The sequence below is a fragment of the Harpegnathos saltator genome, unplaced genomic scaffold (assembly GCF_003227715.2).
Source record: "Harpegnathos saltator strain DR-91 unplaced genomic scaffold, Hsal_v8.6 scaffold119, whole genome shotgun sequence".
Classification (NCBI taxonomy): domain Eukaryota; kingdom Metazoa; phylum Arthropoda; class Insecta; order Hymenoptera; family Formicidae; genus Harpegnathos; species Harpegnathos saltator.
Window position 1 is genome coordinate 1403478 of NW_020229894.1, and position 13954 is coordinate 1417431.

Below are 13954 nucleotides of genomic sequence, written 5' to 3' on the forward strand. Positions count from 1 at the left end.
CGCCGAGATCCCACCTCGACGAAGTCCGGGGATTCGCAGCCAGAGCGGGATATTACATTCGTTGTCTCGGAGATTGAAAAGTTGCGAGGGGCTGGGCTGAGCGAGAGCGTTTGCTTAAGTTTTCACCGAAGAAAAATCAACTACGCCTTCATCAAAGAATAGAGATGGCCGCCGCCAAGTTCGCTCGGCGCATCTCAACGAGCTTCCATCAGCCCCGCGTCGGTTTTAATATCGAGTTTCGAATATCCGAACTTGAAAATACTGCGCGCGCGTCCCTAAGTACACACGTATCTTTTCTCGTTTTCAACACGCAGAAGAGAAGCCCGCTGTACCAGCGGCTGAGAGACGTCAAGGCTCGCTCGAAATTAATGCGCCCTCGTCGAGCTGAAAAGTTGCGCCCGCAAAGTTTCTTGCGCCGTCGCGGGCGACGTTGGCGCCCCAGGGTCGTGCCCGGTGTAGCGAATTCCCTCGGGTGGATATACCCGGGGGAAAACGCTGGAAGGTGGGGTCATGTGAAGTCGTGAGTACAATTAACGGGGGCACATGGCGAACTTCCGGCGCGGCTTCACGCTACAGCGCGTTCCCCGTTGGGAACCGAATGTCAAGATTGCCGCATTGTTCCTCCCCGATAGCCGTGTTACGTATAGCACTACCTCCATGCCGCCGCGCAGGTACATGTACGCACATACATAACCCAGTGGTTACCCGACGGCGACGACGACGACGACAACAACAACGACGAGGACACTACCTTCCACCGCGGGTTCCGGCTTTAGCACGGCTGTGAGTTAACGAAGTTACTTGAACTCCGATGTGTTTTCAAGGTTGCTTTCTCCCGCCGATGAAACTTTGCAACGCCAATGACGCGCGAGATCAGCCGCAAAAAAGGGAAGAGCAAGAGAAAACTGAACGGAACTTTGAGCGGCAAATTTCTGAATTTTCTGCAATTTTCTGAGATTGAAAGAAGGCAAATCTTCCTTCCGAGCGACGTCGAAAAAAGTTTTTCGAGGTTCTTTCTAAATTTGTTTCTCGATAATTAGCTTTATTAAACTGTTATAATTATCAGCGTTTATCGGTTCCTTTTATTTATTATTGCTTTATTGCAAAGAAAATAATTCGTATCGGTATCGCGACGAAGAACCAACTCACTTTAAATAATTATGAACTGTTCTCGATCCGGCTGCAAATTTACCCAGAAAGATGCGAATTTAAGCGGCATCTGCAAATTTAACCGGCAGCCGCGCGTTGCGATGAATAAACAAAAGTTCCGCGACTGCACTGCGACTTCACAACGACGTTTTTCCCGGTGAAGCACTAACAGCCGGCGCGCGACATACTCGCAAACTACTTCCGCTAACTACAAATTTAATCGGAGAGGTTGCAAGAGTCGCGATGAATTACGAACGAGAGGTTCGTTTACGAAGCTCGACGACGACGGCGACGGCTTCATGATTCATCGGGAGGCGACGTGTTGTTCCGGAGCATGAATTGCGAGAGCAACGCGTGGCGTTGTGTGAGTATATGTATGTGTGTGTGCGTATGTCATGTATGTGCGTGTGTGCTACAACGTCGACAGAGAAACACGACTTTTTCTGCTCCTGTTAGACGGTGATTAAAGAGCGCGCGAAATGGAACGGTTAGCTGCGGGGCGGTTACGTGCACGGCCGCCTTTTCACAGGAGCGCGAAGGAGTGTCTCTCCTCGTCTCGTCCGCGTCGTAACATCGCGTCGTGGAGGTGAGAGCGCTAAAAGACAAAACGGCCGACAAAAGCGCGGCGTTCGATTTACGGCGGCGCGGTTTTACGCGCCCGGAAGCCTCGTAACAGCCTCAGTCGTAATTATTGCTGCGAAACTCGCAATTAGTTACCGTACGCTTCTTCAATCCGGCCGATTCTGCCGGCCGGATTCGTCAGAGACGTACGATCGATCCATTGACGGATTTTTCACCTGCGAATTTTGTACACAGCGGCGGCGAGCATGGCCGCGCGCGATGTTTATTCGATGACTTGCGAATTCTGCTGCCGGCACGACAATACGAACCTGTCCCCCTTGCAGAGACCGGAATCCTCCACGGCCCAGTCGACGTACAGGCCGATCGCATCCTCTCTGGGCCCGGCGCCGAATCGGGGACTTTTCGGGTCCGCGCTGACTTCCACCGCGTGAATCGTGACTTGTGTCGAGCCGGAGATGCAGCTGCAAGCAAGGCGGGCGAGATTTAAAGCCGATGTCGAAGCAGCCTCCTTTTCCTCTCGACGAGAATTTTCAGATATTTATATATATTTATATTTATCTATTTTGGGGAAAGAACGGAAAACTAGACCGTGTAGAGATATTCCCTTAATCCCTTAAAAGTTGATAGAATACAGTAACATTTAATTTAGATTATTTCAGTTAATCAATATTCATTTAGGTTCATTATCTAGGTTATTCAATTATCTAGGTTAATCAATATTAAATCATTAACGGCTAACATATTGACAGGACGCTCTTTTCCATTGAATTTTGATATTTTCGGCACTAATCAGTTAGATCTACAAATACAAAATAGGTTTAATACTAATTTTTAATTTTTAGAAGATAAATAAATTGACTCTTCAACTAAAAGCATTTGTAAAGTAATTATGGTGTTTAACGAGTGAATAAATCAAGCGTTGAGGATAACGAGTGTTTTCCGGTAAATTTTCGTCCTCCGGTGAATTTCGAAACTTTTCGAAAAAGTCCCGATGCATGAGATCACGTAAGTACCTGAATATCGTGTCGTTTTTTTGCTTCTCTTGAGTTTCAGCCAATTCCAGAGCGGCTTGAAGGGCTCTGCTCTCCTCGTGAAGAGTGAGCAGCTCGAGTTCCTCGCGGCCCAGTCGGTACTCCAATTCCGCCTGTTGTATTCGGACGTCGATATTGCTGAAAAGAATGATCACACGAATTTAAATCACTCACGTCACATTACAAAATTCACGCAAAGATAAAGCGCAAAGATAAGTTTGGAAAACTTTCTCTCGTTATTCGTTATCGTACGATCTCAAGTGGTCTTTTATTTTTTTATTGTGATCTCATTAATTGAAAAATTTTCCTCGTATATGCGCATACATATGGAATTATTTTTATTAATAAACACGAAGCAGCGGTTTAAAAAAAAATTTCCCATACCGGGAATCGAACCCGAGCCTCCTGGGTGAAAGCCAGATATCCTAGCCACTAGACCATATGGGATCTTATAACGGTAGCTTTTGTAGGAGTACATCCCTAGCAGGAAGAAACTACTCTTCCCACTAATAATTTCATGTTCCACTTTGTCCAATAATTGTGCAAAATTTGAATATGTTGCATTCAATAGAAATCGAGAGCAACAGCAACGCGATTGTTTTCCCGCACGGATAAATCGGCTACTTCCTTTTAGTCCTTCCTTTATCGTCATATATTCGCATATATAGTAGTTCGCGGCAACAGTACTCTTCTCAACAATGTAACTCAACAAATCTAAATTCAACAAACCGACAGTCACCTCTAACAGAACGCTCGTCCAAAGACGATGATCAAACACCTTGACCGCTTCATCAATGATAACTTGGACGCGACGACGGCGCTAGAATGAAGTAATTAAATGTCAGCTCCACGCGCGAGCACGCGCGAGCCGCGGTATATTCTATCGTAACGAAACGTATTATCATAATTACACATAGATGCGGCTTCTCGTCTTGTTCGCATTATGTCGTATACAGACGTTAAATGCGATTTCATCCGCACTCCGTCGTATTTATAGCGAGGCACCTCGCGCGCGGATACACGCGCCTCTCCGCCGGCATCATACAGCGAGTAATCACGAGGCCGCGATAACGCGCTTGAATGAGCGTGTGCTCGCGAGCGAGCGAGCGAGCGAGAGCGGCGAGATCTCGATTTCATACTTACTCCGTGATATCGAGACGCTCGAGCGCCAGCTTCAGGTTCTTAATAGCCAGTCGCTTATTGTCGGCGTCCCGTCGCAACCTTTGAAGCCGCTCCTCGGCCGCTTTCCTGTCGGCCTCGGTCAAGGGTGGCGCGCCGTTGCGTAATGCTAGTCTATTGCTCAGCGTGTTGCAGAGCTGGCCCTTGAGCCTGAAAAATAACAAAAGGCACGAATGCCGTATCGTGACTGGGAAGAGTACCACCACCACCACCACCACCACCACCACCACCACCAGCAGCAGCACTACCAGCACCGTTGCCCTCTCGCCAACTAGTACCTCGATCTCAGGAATGCACGTCGGGCACCGACAGGCCCCTCTGAAGAGTTCCTTATCTTGCCTGTACTACCTACGTATCTGAAGAGACTATCACCTGCGACTCTCTTCTCGAGATTCTGTAAATTTTTCTATCGCGTTCGCGTCTCCTTCTACCCCGTCCTATTATCCTCCTCTACTGTTGTATTGTTGAATAATACATTTTTCCATCACATGCAGAACTTTGAGGACGATTCTCCCTCGGTGAAGATGCGAGAAGATGCGTAATCATTGTAATTTATTTAGAAGAAAGAGATTGCGAGATGAACGAAACAACGACAACAGCGTAAAAGACTGAGAAAATGGAAAGAAGTAAGAAGACTGAGCGACTGGAGATTACGAGGAAAAAGTGCGGAAAATTAATGACAACAGAGATTGCGTAAGCGAGCATTTAAACGACGGAGGTGCTCCATTAAAGAAACCCACTCAGGTAGAACGCTCATTAGACACTGCGCGCAGTCTATTAATAATGCGACTGAAATTTCCATACAATAATCCCGCGCCTCTTCACGACGGAAAACAAGACAGCCCTCGCGGTCTTCTGGAGGGAGGGCGTTGAATTTCAGCCGGGTCTTATGCGATTCTCGCCGCATGCGATCATATATGCGCCTTCGAATCTCAATGTCATGAGAGCTTTCAGGTAACGTCCAACTTCTTCCGCCGGAGCATATCGCAAACCCGGCTCGCCAGCCATTTATTATTAACGCGCACGATCGTTGCAACGAAGGATCGGTACGTGATCGGCCGGCGCGTACTCCGTCGGATGCGATCGAGCACGATTACTCACGTCTGTATGATGTTTTCTTTATCGCGCAGCGCAACCCGGAGAGCGTCCAGTTCCTTATAGTGATCCCTGTTCCGGTGACCAGCGGGGGACGTGACACCTCCGGAAATGCTGCCGCCCTTCTTCCGTCTCGGCGTCGTCGACAGCGATACTTCGATGCTGGCCATCTGCGACGTGTGTATGTGAGCGAAATTAAACGACGAGAATGGACAGCCGACGTTTGATTTCGTTGGGTTAATGACAATAACAACAATAATGATAATAATAACTGTCGAGCCGGATCGATACTATACGACGGAAAATATAGATTATCGATCGCATCGCAAATAGATGCGTTCGTATCGAAGGAGCTCTCCTAGCGAGAGGCACGTCGCGAGTAGGATGATTTTCATCGATTAATCGAAAGAACCGACAGCTTTTTTCAATTAATCGATGTTTTCAGATGATTTTATTTTTACTCAGTTAATCGACGTTTCGATAATTTTTTCTCAACATTGGCAACTGATTTTTATTTTTTTCAGATACGGTGAATAAAATTTATGAACGTTAAGTCCGAATCTACAATAAATATAATAAGCTTTAAGTTTTAAGAAATTGGCCAACCGTGGTCAATTATTCTTGCAAAAGTAGGTTCGGATTGATTAATTTTTTAAGGTGTAAAGTTTACTACATCTATTGTACAGTCATGGACAATAGGGTTGTCCAGTTTTTATTGATAAGTTTTGCCTAATAAGAGCACTTATCTTCCCAAAATTAGTTCTCTTATCATATGGAAAACATCAACAATCAAATGAGATGTCAAGTTAAAGGCCTCGCACACTAATGTGATTAGCGACGAACAATAAACGATATCTAATGAGAGTTCTGTTTTAAAGAAGAAATGAAAGCTTTTTCTTCTTAAAACAGAAGATCTCATTAGATATCGCTCATAGTACGTCGCTAGTCGCGTCCAGTGTGCAAGATCCTTTAGGAGGATTTCTAGTAATACTGAGAATACTACGAGTGTCACTCTATCCTTGTTTAACATTCAGTGAGAAATAAAGATCGAATAACCCCGGCTACATCTGTTGCGAATTTAAGAACGCATCCAGCATGTAAGCAAGGAGAGCATCCGAGTGATGTTTTCAAACGCACCCCTAGCAGCGTTTAATCTGGTGCTAATCAATTTAAATGTTTACTTCGTAAATTTAATCGATCAATCGATTAAATCTAAAAAATTAGAAAATAATCGATGTCATTTCAATTTTTTTGTTATTAATCGATATTTTAAACATTGATGTATTTTCGAACATCGCCCGTCCCTAGTCGCGAGCACGTGGTCGCTTCCTTCAAGGCTGCCTATTTGATTAACTACTTTTCTCCGTGGTATAGCTCGGGGTGAACAACTATCATCCTCTTGATATAATGGACACATTATACATACTCAATTTTCGCATGTGCGAACAAGCAAAGCAATTTGCCTAACGACGAAGGGCATAGGTCTTCCAGGGGATACGACGGATACGACGTTGCAAATAATTCCTCGGACATGAATATTTATAAACGATCGTGCCCGTGCTCGCAGAAAATTATAACTGCGCCGTTACTCGTCGCGCTTCCCGCTGCGAACGTTTATATATAAAAAAGAGGGAGAGGGGGAGGAGGAGGAGCAGGAGGAGGAAAAGAGAGAGAGAGAGAGAGAGAGAGAGAGAGAGAGTGAAAGCTATGATAACTTTAGAACTTTTATCGTGCATTGAATAATTTTCACATCGAACGTTATAGTTAGCCCTTCGCAGCTATAAAGTGAGCGACGGCCGTCGTTGAAAATGTTGATAGCCGAGGGATTAATAGCTTCGCAAATAAATCATGTTACACAAACGCGGGAAAAAATTCGATAAACGGGTTGGACGCTGTGCGTGCGTACGTGCGTGCATGCGTGCGTACGTGCGCGTGCGTGTACACATGTATACACACGCACACGGACGTAAAAGTTTCGTTTTTCACAGTGACATGAGATATTATGTACTAACGTTATATTTTATATCAATGTCAGGATCTTTAATCCCGTATTAGTTTAATGGCATCCGCGGGACCGGAAAATATGACGTACGACGGGTGTCTCTCTCCCTCTCTCGTCCTCTCCACCTCCCTCACTCTCTACAAATTACTCGCAACGATAAAAGATAAAATCGATGAGCCTCTCTCTCTCTCTCTCTCTCTCTCTTCTTTCTCTCTCTCTCTCGTGCACGCGCTGTGCATTCGTTTGTAGCCGGCCGGCTCGGCGTGTATTCCACGGCGTTCGCGTCGGAGGTGCCGGCTGAGGAAGGCCGGCGCAACTATCAATTATTCGGATTCCGAGGTGCTCGCACCACCTCGTCGAGATACTCTTCCTCCTTCACCGTTGTACCCGTCGCTCCCCATTTTCCTCAGCGTCCTCAGCGGCGCAGAGACACGAGAAGCTCGAACATGAGGAGATCGCAGAAGACGACGACGACGACGACGACCAGGAGAAGGAGGAAGAAGAAGAAGAAGAGGTCCGCGGGGGAGGATCGGCACGCGGCATGAATACAAATTTATCGTTCCATTAAACCTATGATTTGCGACGACGGTCGGGGCGGGATGTCTCGGCCTTAATGGGCTTCCAGCGTCGGTACTGCACACGACATTGCTCTCTCCCCCCTTCTCTCTCTCTCTCTCTCTCTCTCTCTCTCTCTCTCTCTCTCTCTCTCTCCCTCTCTCTCTCTCTCTCTCTCGTCTCTCGACGGTCCTTGAGGAGACGGCACCTCCGCTCTCTTTCGCCGGTCGTCGCAAGAAGGTCAACGCTGGCCCCGCGAGCTGACTTCAACGACCAACGAAGACCCGTGGACCGATATGAAGCCTCTCTCACTTGGCGTTGAGCGGACCACCAGCCAGGCGCGTATGCAGAAAATCGACCGCGAACCGGATATCCCCGGTAAGACAGAGCGACGTTGAAGACGACTGCTCGCGATTCGTGATTTACCTTGCCGCGCGTCTCTCTTCGTCCGCGGCTGCGCTTGAGATCCGTAATGGACAGCCACCCCCACGCTGTTCGGGCGATGTTCGTGCAAAAATCGCTTCGGAACGAAGATATCGAGTGAGAAATTTAATTTAACATTTGAACGCCATGTATCCGTTATTTATTTCTGATTCTTTTCCGGGGGGAAGATTATCGCTTTATAAAAAAATGTTCGTCGATATTAGTCTATGTTAATAACGCTGTAGAATATGGGACGCTTATGTGAAGATTTATGAAAGATTTACGGATTTATGTATCACAGGGATGTTCATCTCTCTTTAAACACGGTTTAAGCCCTCGAAAGGCGGATAAACATTTTCCATATAACGCGGCTGTCAAAATGTTTAACACGTTCGCGACAATCAATAAATCCATTGGTTCACTCTAAAGGACGCACAATTTATTTTTTAATATATCGTTTCTTTGCGTTTGTTTTATAACAAAAGGCTTTGCTTTCGTCTTATTCAATGAATTTTTAGGCATTTTACTGACTTTTGAAGGTGCACCACCACCGGTGGGTCATGACGGCCTGGAGAGATAATTTTCCCTTATACCGGTGTGACCCACCGGTGGACACGCACCATTCTATTAATATAAACCAGTGTGACCCACCAGTGGGTCACGATGTCGCGAACGTATTAACTATCACAAAGCGGGGGATACTTTTCAAAAATCGGGAATTACTCAAAAGTGGTTCGCACAGTTTTAGAAATGCATTGGAGAGGAGCCATTAATCGTCGCGGAAGGGATCTGAGAGGTCGCGGAGTCATCGTGAAACACAGCGAGCGCGCCTATTAATCATCATCAGCCTGTACCGAAAGTAACCTCCGCAGGTGGAAAAAATCCGCTCGGGAAGGATCAACCCGGCGGAAGGATCTACGTCGAGAGTTCCTCCGCGTTAACGTCGATCGAGTGCGCGCGATTCCTACGAGAGAAAGAGACTCGTCGATCCTCGCGGGCCGATCTCTCGTCGGGCGCGCGGCGACAGAAAAATCGCGCGAGCGAGGATCGTTGAACTTTGAACCGCTCGAGAGGAGTTTTGCAAGTCGTGGCGGCGGCGACGATGGCGACGGACGTTCCCGCGGGAATAGATGCATCCGGTTTATCGTCGTCGTCGTTCCGAGACGCCCGGTTGGTGGTCCGTTGTCTCGTTCGAGACACACTATGCCCACGATACTCCCATATCGCATCTGCCTCCATCACGAGAACGGCACACACTCGGCCGGCGACGGAGGAAACATCGACCTCCGTTGCATCGCCAGGAGGGACAGCGTATCCTCTCAAGGACCATGTATCAAGAACCGCGGTACCGTGACTCCGAACCTCCCGAGGGGTCGAAGGTCTCGAAGCCTTTGACTCGCGAGTTCTGTCTTGGCGGTGCTGCACGTGGAACGAATTCGCGGGAATCGATGATTCTTCATTAAGAAACGGCGCCGCGCGAGAAGCCACGACCGTGTCGTGATCGATATTGCGCGCTTTTCTTCTCTCTTCTTCTTTCTTTCCCCCTTACGCAACATGACGATTGTTTTCTTTTCCTTTCTCAGAGCGCACGCAGCGGGGTTCCTCTCCGGAAAAGTTCGCGAGGGAGAAGAAAGTTTGAGACTTCCCTCTTCGCTTTTCATTTCGGCGGAACGTGACTCTCCTCGCGATGTAACTCCCTCAATTTCAACAGCAGCTTCCGAAAGCTAATAAGAGTCCACGCGAGTCCAGAGCGAAGTGTCGATCGCAAAATCCACAAACGAAACAACGAACCTCCTCCTAGGAGCCTCCGACGTCTCCGAGAGTTCGCCAAATCCGCAAATCCTGTTGATCGCAGCTTTGCTCCTTTATCCGACATTTTTCTTCCAATTTCCCGCTGTCGCTCAGAGTTCGAGCCGGTCCGTCGACCGATCGAAGGTGCGCGATCGAAGAGAGCGGCGAGTCCCCGGATCCTCCTCGGGTAATTTCTCGGGACTCGTCGCGACTCGCTCGTCTCGCGGTGCTAAACCCTCAGCACCGTCGCTGATTTAGTGTATCAGGCGGATCCATGTACATTTGTTTTCCAGCACGCGTGGAAGATAAGCGGTGCGCCGGCCGGTCGGCCGGCCAGCCAGCCGACGCGACACTTCTCCCCTCTCGCTCGTCACGCGCTCTCCTTCGTGCGCATCGTGCCGGTCGGCCGGCTACTCGACGTCCACCCGTGGGATTATCGTGGACCGAGATTTACGGCACGAGGGCATCCCGCAGCAGGATAACGCGGCCCGGTAATAGCCGCGCCGATCCTATTACGTCTCGAAGCAGACGAGACTACCGTCGCCGCATCGAGGCGACTCGAGTCGAGTCGAGTCGACGCGCCGCGCCGACAGCGGCCAATTAACTCGCGACGGCCGAAATTCTGTCCCGCACGGCCTTTTACAACGATTGTCTCTACCTACGGCAGCGTTTTTGCGGTGCCTGAGGTACCGAACCCAACGCCGCGGTTTCCCCGTCGATTCTTCGGTTTTGCACAATTTCAAGCGAATTACGAAGCGCCCGCTCTCTCTCTCTCTCTCTCTCTCTCTCTCTCTCTCTCTCTCTCTCTCTCTCTCTCGATGCGCGCAGTTGGGAAATATTAGCAGAGCTGAATTGTAGACCGTTAAGACGGTTAAACCGGCAAGACGGCACATTATGCGTAATTTGAAAATCGGGAGAAACACGCGCGTTAATCTCGAATTACACTCCTACGAGGCTGCTTAAATTATACCATCAACCTCCAACGGGACTTCTCGCGCTCGCTCGCTCGCTCGCTCGCGAGTTTCCGCTAAACGCGAATACTTGCGAACGGCAGTTTGACTCTACCCGATCACGCGTAGCTGTTTGCGACAGGAAGGATATTACTGAAATTGTTGCCTGTGATGCGAAACGGGAGCCACGGAGTGGCGGCTCGACACGCCGTCCCCGTTTCCAACGAAGCTGAAGACTCCTCCTGCGTTGCAGACGCAGAGAGGCGCGCCCGAGGAGGCTCGACCGACATCATCTATAAATGATGAACTCGACTAACCAGCGCAATTAGCTCGTAAACAAGATATGTGTGTAAAGATAACGACTGAATCGGCAATTAATTCCAGCTGACCCGGACGGTCGTTAGAGCGCAAACGCGCGAGCGCACACACAATCCCGAGGAGCAGATACGAAAGTTCCCGTTCCGTCTGCAAATCCGTAGGCATTGTTCCACCTTGCACGCGACTCGATACGATTGGAGAGCACAGCGACAGCGCATCGCATCCTGCTGCTTTCTCCTGAAAGTCCGCGCTCCCCTATAATTCTATTGCCAAGGCGCACACACACACACACACACACACGCGCTCACGCTCACGCGGGGGATCTTTTACATAATTAATTCGCGAAAGCGATATCATCCTTTCGGCAGGCGTGCGAAGCGCGCAAGCTTCTTCGTGGAGAGACGGTGATGCATGCGCGCGCGTGTGATTCGCTCCCTTTCCTTGTTCTGCAAAGATCCAGGGTTGGAAAGTAACTCGTTATTTGTAACGAAGTTACAGTTACAGTTATTTTTTTTTTTTTTTTGGTAATTATAACTTAACTTCGTTCCGTTTTTTCCATCTATAACTATAATTTAATTTAGTTACATTTGTTTGAGAACTAATAACTAATTTAATAGTTACTTTATATATTTCAAACGTAAGTTTCTGGCTGACCAGCACGATAACGCGACGTGCGATGCTTAATGTCCAATAAACGTTATTTTGGCTGCATTTGGAAAACGCGCCATCGCGTCATTTATCTTTATTGTTCATTGGTGTAAAACAAGGATAAAATGAAGCAATAGCGCTGATAGTCTCCTCTCTGAACGCAACCTGTATTTCTTTTTACAAAATTGTACGCCTATTGATCATTTCCCTCGCGCGTCGACAGTCCTTATCTGTAAACATAATCTGCGCTCAGCATAAAGCGCGCTGCGTGTTTCAGTTATATAAAAAATTCAAGCAATGGATAAAACATCTCAATCTTCGGAGAAGGGTTGTAAAATGCCGTGGCCAGCATATGTAGAAATATTCTAGTTACAGCAAAAATTTGAAAATGAGAACAACTGCAAATTTAAGAAAATATATGAATGTAAGGCTTTATTTATAAAATATATTTTTTAGTGAAAAAATCTAATTTTTCAAGTTAAGATTATTTTTAATATTTTTAGTATTTATTATCCTCATCAAATTCATTCACTTTCTTATAATTGTTATTAAGGCTTTTAAAGAATAAATATGAATTGCTTATCTAAATTAATGAATTTAATTTGTAAAAATTATATACAATATGAGGAATATATATAATGATCAACAAGCTACTTTTATATAAAATTGAAGGAATTTACACAATTACGAAATTTAAAATAATAGCACAATTATTGTAAAAAAGTAACTGAAAATTAACGACTCGTTACTTTCTAAATAACTATAACTGTAACTAGTTACTTTTTCAGTGAAAAAACTGTAACTGTAACTAGATACTTTTACAAAATAATTTTCCCAACCTTGCAAAGATCCCGTAAGTTGCGAGTTGCGTAAGTATGCGCGGAACGAATCATGTCAATCGTGCCAATCGCACTCTTTTACGCTCGCTCGGACTTATTCTCTCGCAGAGAGAGAAAAAGAGAGAGAGAGAGAGAGAGAGAGAGAGAGAGAGAGAGATATTTCACTCACGACACTGCTCAAGCGACGATGCGAGGATGCGCTCTGATTCCTGTCTGTCTCATTGTTAGCTCCTCTTTTCCTCTTCCCTTTTTTCACTCGCGATATCTACCTCGCGCGTGATTTATATATTCCCGGAGAACGCTCGCACTTCGTCCGAGAAATTAATTTCCATCATTGTCGTCGGAGGCGTCTTTTCCACGATTTATTAAGCCGCCCACGCGGTGATAAGCAGCCGACAGCCTGGCAGTTCCCAGGATCATCGGCTGGAAAGTCATCCGGATCCTGAGCCACGAGCATTATCAGAGACGCGGCTCTCGACGTCGACGCGCGTTTCCTTTTCCGTGAAAGCGGACGGTTTCTCATCTCGGACCGTTGTGCGCCGCCTCCTCCTCCGCCTCTCTCCATCTGAGAAGGTTTCCCGGAAACCGATGTTGTTTGCCACGGCGGGAAAAACGCCGGAGTACTCGGGAACAATAATGTAGCAGCGGCCAGGTAGGGATTGTTCACAGTTAATCGTTGTGGACGCGCGGCAGTGGCGACGAACTTTTTGCTCCCGCGAGGCAACGAGACGCGCGCGCGCGCGGCATGCTGTGTCTCTTCCTCATGCCGTGAAATCGCATCTTTGGCTGGGAGTCTGGAAACGCGAGGGAACATCTACGAGAGTCCGCGCGAACCGATAACACGACATCGTAAGGGCCGAAGAGGGATAGACAGAAATAAAAGGAGAAACGTGGTTCAAAGGACAAAGCGACTCCGTCCGTCTCCCTCGGCTAGAGGTCAGCGGGTTCATACGAAATGTATTCACTATTCACGCAGGTCCCGGCCTACGTACAAGTCGACAAAAGGTACCCCGTGCATGCGGCCTTTATCGCGAAGTGCCTGCTTTCCATAAACACGGCTTTTCGCCACCTGCGCGATGTCCGAAGATCAGCAACGGCGATACCATAAATCGTCGGACGTGTTTCCGTTTTTTCTTCTCTTCATCTCTTTTCCTCAGCAGCAACTGACCGAAGATCTCGGCGGCGAGCAGCCCTGGAGCGACTCGCACGTTGCGCATTGATGTGGAGAGCGTATCGCAAAGTGAGTTTCGGTTATCGACTCGAGATTGATGGTGCGAATCGAGTCGCGAGGTGCTCCTCTCCTCCTCCACCTCCTCCCAGACTTTGCGCAAACCTCTCTCGTCTGCGTTTCATTTCGGAGACTCCACATAAAACTCCTCCGCTGATGTCATG

General features: G+C 47.6%; 1 protein-coding gene and 1 non-coding gene across 2 annotated transcripts in view; both read right to left on the reverse strand.

Annotated features, from left to right (window-relative positions):
* The window catches only part of sprt (PDZ domain-containing protein sprite), an 87362-nt gene that overhangs the window by 4615 nt on the left and 68793 nt on the right, over nucleotides 1-13954 (reverse strand). Inside the window, exons 5-8 of the mRNA XM_025304469.1 lie at nucleotides 5043-5206; nucleotides 3906-4091; nucleotides 2745-2900; nucleotides 2040-2192 (exon numbers count right to left, since the gene is read on the reverse strand). Of these exons, the coding sequence (XP_025160254.1) occupies nucleotides 2040-2192; nucleotides 2745-2900; nucleotides 3906-4091; nucleotides 5043-5206 (659 nt within the window). The remainder of the gene's footprint in view (nucleotides 1-2039; nucleotides 2193-2744; nucleotides 2901-3905; nucleotides 4092-5042; nucleotides 5207-13954) is intronic.
* On the reverse strand, nucleotides 3138-3209 carry TRNAE-UUC (transfer RNA glutamic acid (anticodon CUC)). Its single transcript has one exon. It is a non-coding gene; the product is annotated as a tRNA-Glu (tRNA).